At 45.6% G+C, this 6,000-nt stretch overlaps 1 protein-coding gene across 2 annotated transcripts in view; it reads right to left on the bottom strand.

Moving 5' to 3' along the window:
- Positions 1 to 856: 856 nt before the first annotated feature.
- The window catches only part of LOC134394463 (tubulin alpha-1B chain), a 28,900-nt gene continuing 23,756 nt past the window's right edge, over positions 857 to 6,000 (bottom strand). For both annotated transcript variants that reach the window (XM_063119944.1, XM_063119943.1), the window contains exon 4: positions 857 to 2,062. In XM_063119944.1, the coding sequence (XP_062976014.1) occupies positions 1,082 to 2,062 (981 nt within the window). In that variant the 3' untranslated portion in view covers positions 857 to 1,081. The remainder of the gene's footprint in view (positions 2,063 to 6,000) is intronic.

Below are 6,000 nucleotides of genomic sequence, written 5' to 3'. Positions count from 1 at the left end.
CTTCCTACAGCAAGGAATCAATGAACAAATCATTCTGGTTTCTTTTTTAATAAACAAATAATTAAGATTTCTTTTTTATTCAGTGATGCAAAAATAACTTTTGTCCCAGGAGTTAGAATTGTCCCACTGCTTCCAAGACATGCCAGCAAGTGGACCATGTACTTTAAACACAAACTCAGGGGCAAGTGTGCAGTTTTAGACTTGTACCTCTCAGCCTCAACCCCAATCCCAATCTGCACTACAGGGAAAACTCTGGCCTAACTTTGAGGGTTATGTTAAGAAGCACAAGTAATGTAAAGTGCTATATCTTGTTTTATAAATTCGAGAGGAGTAGCTCTGTTAGTCTGTTATAGGTAAATTGTGGGATGTTACAGTAAATTATGGGCTGTTACAGTAGAGATGAAGTAAGAAATGTTATGCTAAGCACTTCCATAGTTCCTTTGAAAATGATACCAGGTTTCCAAAAGTGATGTTAACATATGGCCCATTAGCTTAAAAGCCTGAGTTCAGACATCAAATCCAAAGAAAACAGTAAATGAACTAAGTAAAACTTTTAAGGGTGCAATCCTATGCATCTTTAGACATAAAAAAGTCCTACAGCTCCCAGAATTCCCCAGGCAGCCATACTGGAAGTTGTAGGACTTTTTTCTGTTTAAACATGCATAGGATTGTGCCTTAAGTAAACTCTTTCACAGGTTCAAAGAATTAGATAAGAGGTTCTCTCTCCTGGCACTACTGAATACATCCAGAAAGCAACGTCAGCATCAGTGTAGCTGGCAAGAACTAGCATTTTGGTGCCTTGGGCAAAGACATTGCAGAACGACCCTCCATGTTAAAAGAATATTTTGAGTGACACATACGCAGGATGTAGTTTTTAGAGCCTTTTATTTCACAGACATGATACGTTTACAAAGACATGGAAAATTGACATGATCACATAGTAGAATGGCAAGACATCCTAGTAAAGGCTGCTGCACTCCTTCATAGTAACACTGCCCCAGTTAACAAGTAAGCTAAGTGTGTCAAGCTGAAAAAAACCATGGAGATGCGCCATGCAGCAAAGAAATGCAGGGAAGCAGGTTTAATATTCCTCTCCTTCCTCCTCCCCTTCTCCTTCAACAGAATCCACACCCACTTCTTCATAATCCTTCTCTAGAGCAGCCATGTCCTCCCGGGCCTCTGAGAACTCGCCTTCCTCCATCCCCTCCCCAACGTACCAGTGGACAAAGGCACGCTTGGCATACATCAGGTCAAACTTGTGGTCCAGGCGAGCCCAGGCCTCAGCAATGGCGGTGGTGTTGCTCAGCATGCAGACGGCCCGCTGCACTTTGGCCAGGTCACCCCCAGGGACCACGGTGGGGGGCTGGTAGTTGATACCAACCTTGAAACCAGTGGGGCACCAGTCCACAAACTGGATGCTACGCTTGGTCTTGATGGTGGCAATAGCAGCATTGACATCTTTGGGAACGACGTCACCACGGTACAACAGGCAGCAGGCCATGTATTTACCGTGACGAGGGTCGCATTTCACCATCTGGTTGGCTGGCTCAAAGCAAGCATTGGTGATCTCTGCTACAGAAAGCTGTTCATGGTAAGCTTTCTCAGCAGAGATGACAGGGGCATAGGTGGCCAGAGGGAAATGGATACGGGGATAGGGCACCAAGTTGGTCTGGAATTCTGTCAGATCTACATTCAGGGCACCATCAAAACGTAGGGAGGCTGTGATGGAGGACACAATCTGGCTGATCAGGCGGTTGAGGTTGGTGTAGGTGGGGCGCTCGATGTCCAGGTTCCTGCGGCAAATGTCATAGATGGCTTCATTGTCTACCATGAAAGCGCAGTCGGAGTGCTCCAGGGTGGTGTGGGTGGTGAGGATGGAGTTGTAGGGCTCGACTACAGCGGTGGAGACTTGGGGAGCTGGGTAGATGGAGAACTCCAGCTTGGACTTCTTGCCATAGTCAACAGACAGGCGCTCCATCAGCAAGGAAGTAAAACCAGAACCGGTGCCACCACCAAAGCTGTGGAAGACCAGAAAGCCCTGGAGACCTGTGCACTGGTCGGCCTGTTGAAAAGAGGGACAGGTGTTTAGTGCAGACTGGAAAAAGATTCTGAAACTCTCATCTCATGAACAGGTTTTGCATGTTTTTTTGAAAATCTTTTATCACTATTAACAGAGGACATGCATTTAACCAATGAAATGACAAATGGCCCTAGGATACTGGTGTCTTTTCAACAAGGTTGGTAAAACTCTTTCTGCCCATGGGCCAAATTCCTAAGCCTTAGGAGAGGAATTTCAATTTTTCAAAAAGGGGGAAAACTTCACAAAAACTGGGAAACTACTAAATTATTGATCAAAAGGGGATGGGGCCAGGGGAATGGGGATGGCATCTGGGGAACCCCAGAGGGCCAGAATGGGACCCAAAGAAGGCCAAATTTCAGTTTTCAAGGAGGACTCTAGATCCTAGTGCTTAAGTAAGGCCCTGTTCAGAAGGCACCTTAAATCACAGCTTTAACCATGGTGAATTCAACGTGGTTAAAGCTGTGGCTTAAGGTGTCCTCTGAACAGGGCCTAAGACTCCAATTTCTTTAGTGTCTCCAGGCACATTATGCCATTGCAGGTAACACCAGTATTGATAAGATACTGATTTTTTAAAAAATGATTAAAACTAAGAATGCAATCCTATGATGTCTAGATAGAAAAAAGTCCCACAACTCCTAACGTGTCCCATGGGACATACTGGGAGTTGTAGGACGTTTCTGTCTAAACATGTATAGGATTGTGCCTGTTTTAAACAAAAAACTAAAAATATTCAAATCTCAATCAAGGACTTGTTTACATAAAGGCTGTTTTATTGGAAAACTGCATAATTATTTGTGTGTGTAGCTACCAAAGGGTTCCTGCTACATTTGCAAGGGGTCTAACTGCTTATCAAATTGTTAATATTTACATTGAGTTTTTGTTTTTAATTTCTCTAAAGACAAATACAGCCCTAACAAAAAGTGGAATCAAAGCAGAACAAAAAGGAGTGTGTGTGTGCGCGCACGCGCATGTGTAACATGGCGGGGGTCAGCACTCATAGGTGCTGACCCCCACCATACTGGGAGCTTTCAGTTTATGGAGGGTTCTGCTATTTTTCCTGGCAAGACTTCCAAAACTGATTCAAGCCATTTGCACTCTGGTCTGGGGATTTTACTTGACTTTTCCTTTATTTCATTCACACCTGCCCTGAACTGGGAAAAGGGGTCTTCTTTGCCTATAGATGGCTATTACTTCGCAGAGGTCATAGTTTATTAAGGTGCTGGATTGAAGGGAGCATGTGGTGCCCCAGAAAAGGAGTGGTGAATGGTCCCAGGTACAAAGCTATTAGTCTTCTACAAATGAATTTGTCTCTGTCTACAAGTGAATTTGTCTTCTGTTTTTGCTAACATGGAATCTGCATGTCAAAGCTGTTGATGATGTCTCTCTGCCCTGCTGTTCCTCCCCATTCATCCAAACAACAAACTGGGGAGGACTCTGGACTGCTGCTACTTCTGATGATTGCAAACTACTGAGCTCAACACTACAAGCATCCTACTGTGTCCAGCCATAAGATGGGAAGGAGAATACAGCTTGCCCAGCCCATGACTTGATTAGGTAAAGGTCACCAGAGCTCAACAAGTTTTGACTGCTTTTGCCAACTAAGAATGTAGTTATTGCTAGGACCCCACCCCCAAGGGTCAGAGTTTTGTCGGTGACCTTGTGCTGTACCTCTGAAACACAACTTGCTCTTTTTTCAGCTCAAAGCTTGGAAGGGGGATTATGCCCAATGTGAGAACAACCTACCCTCACCTGCCCAACAACTCAGAGCTGGGCTGGAAGGAGAAAAGAAGCTTGCTTGGCTGTGCACTTGCCAGGCATCCAGAGTACCTATCAGACACAGATGCAGTTTGTATGACCACAGCCCACACCGAAATATGTGCGGGGCATGTGTGCAGCTGCCATTTTGCACATCCAACTCCACTTGGGGTTCCTTGTGTCCTGCAAACCTGGCAAGTGGGAGTTATGCAACATGTCAGTGGGTTTGCATGACACAACAACCCCCTTGGGGAAACTGAATCAAGAAATTGCCACCCGCAGGCTCCGTGAGTCTTGTGGCTTTGCTGCACAATGTCATGCAAACCAGGTCACAGACAGACCCACGTTCCCCCTACACAACTCAAATTTGGAGACGGAAAGTGGGGGGCTTGTTATAGCTCTGCACCTACACCTAGCCAAGTGCAGATCCAAAGCAAATCAGCCTTCAAACACTGGGGAGGGGGCAGCGCTCATCTCCTCTCCCTTGTAGCTCTGGAGTTCAGATTAAGCCTGGCTGATCTCTCACCAACGTGAAGGGGTTGAGCAGGATTGTCAAACCCTGAGGGTAACACATATGGGTCTGTGTCTGAATATTCTATGCAAACACTGAGGGAAATGGCAGCAATGACATCTGAACTGGGTGCTTTGAAAGTGTGCTGCAAATGCTTTCCTCCCCATATACGTTAACTCATCTCTACATGGCATTTGTTACCTGCAAAGTAAACCAAAGAGTGTTAGCCCTACAGAGAAAGGGGACATGTTATGACTAACATTGGAAGGGGAAGAAGGGGATTAAGGAAGGCCATGAAAGAATGAGAGCAGAGGTGGAGAGAAGGAAAGTGACAGAAGTGATAGCATTAATGCCCAGTGCTTCACCAATGACAGGTTATGAACATCAGAACAAATCTGGTCAAGTATCAGAACAGGGATGTTGACATTGGCCCTATCTACACCTAAGGATTATCCCAGGAAAATGGAGGGATCATCCCTGCCTGATCCCAGGATCCCCTTTGTGTCATTTGCATGCACAGGGATGATCCCGGGATGATCCCTGGAAAAAAGGCAGGTGTAGAAATGGCCATTGTTTCTCATGCAATTATCCTTTGTGAAGCCCGGGGCCCAAAAGGATCCTGGCAAATTCTGAAGGTTTTCTTATGTAAACACAGTAAGGTAGCACCACATCAGCTCTTCTGATGCTGAACTCAGTGGCCCTGTGCCAATTGCTTTTTAAAGCAAAATAAGGCTATGCACATACAAGAGGGAGGTTCCAGCATAGTGGGGAGACCTTGAGGTATGCATGTAAAATAAGAGCTTGAACCCACCCACCACCCACAAAAGGGTGCAAAAATATTCCCCAAATGTTAGAGAACAGCACATGTATGACTTGCCCCACTAACATGGTTTCTTGTCTTCTGAATAGAGCACACAACAGGCTTTCAGAGCCAAGGTTCTGGCTCTTGACTGTGGGTGTATGCAGGGAGGATTAGGAAGTGGGCAGTGGAAGCAGGGAAGTGAGTGAGACATGGAGGAGGGACAGAAGGGGAGTGAGGGGGCAGGGCATGAAAGAATGAGAGCAGGGGCAGAGAGAAGGAAAGTGGCAGAACTGACAGCCCACAGAAGGAAAGGAGAGAGTAAGAAAATGGAGGATTCAACAGGATGCGAAGAATTAGGAGCAAGAAGAGGGGTTGTGTGGGGCATGCTGGAGACAGTGCAGCATTTGTTGGAGGTCCCAGTTGCACATTTTTATTAGCACTGTTAAATTTTATGCAGTCTCAGTTCCTCCACTACTCCCCACACATTACTCTCCCTTTCAGCCATTTTAAGCACTAGGCTTTGCTCTGTCCTGCCTGTTTGAGGCCCAATTTTAATCTATGCATCACACAGACCTGTTGAAATAGCCTCTGTGCAATGACTTGCTTCCAGTTTGGGTGCAACATTATAGTGCTGGTAATCACTCTGACCTGGTTTATATGATCAAAATAAGCCACCATGGCATGTTTAAATCACAACCCATGGGTTATTGGAGGGTTGTTTCCCCCTCTAACAAGCCATGCCACCTGGGTTCAGATGACACACACCATGCCTGGAAGATTATGGAAATTGCAACCTGCACACAATGTAATTAAAAAGCCACAGTGGCTTATTTTGATTGTGCGAACTGGATC

The sequence above is a fragment of the Elgaria multicarinata genome, chromosome 3, assembly GCF_023053635.1.
Source record: "Elgaria multicarinata webbii isolate HBS135686 ecotype San Diego chromosome 3, rElgMul1.1.pri, whole genome shotgun sequence".
In the NCBI taxonomy this organism is placed as follows: Eukaryota; Metazoa; Chordata; class Lepidosauria; order Squamata; family Anguidae; genus Elgaria; species Elgaria multicarinata.
This window is presented reverse-complemented; position numbering and strand designations above follow the sequence as displayed.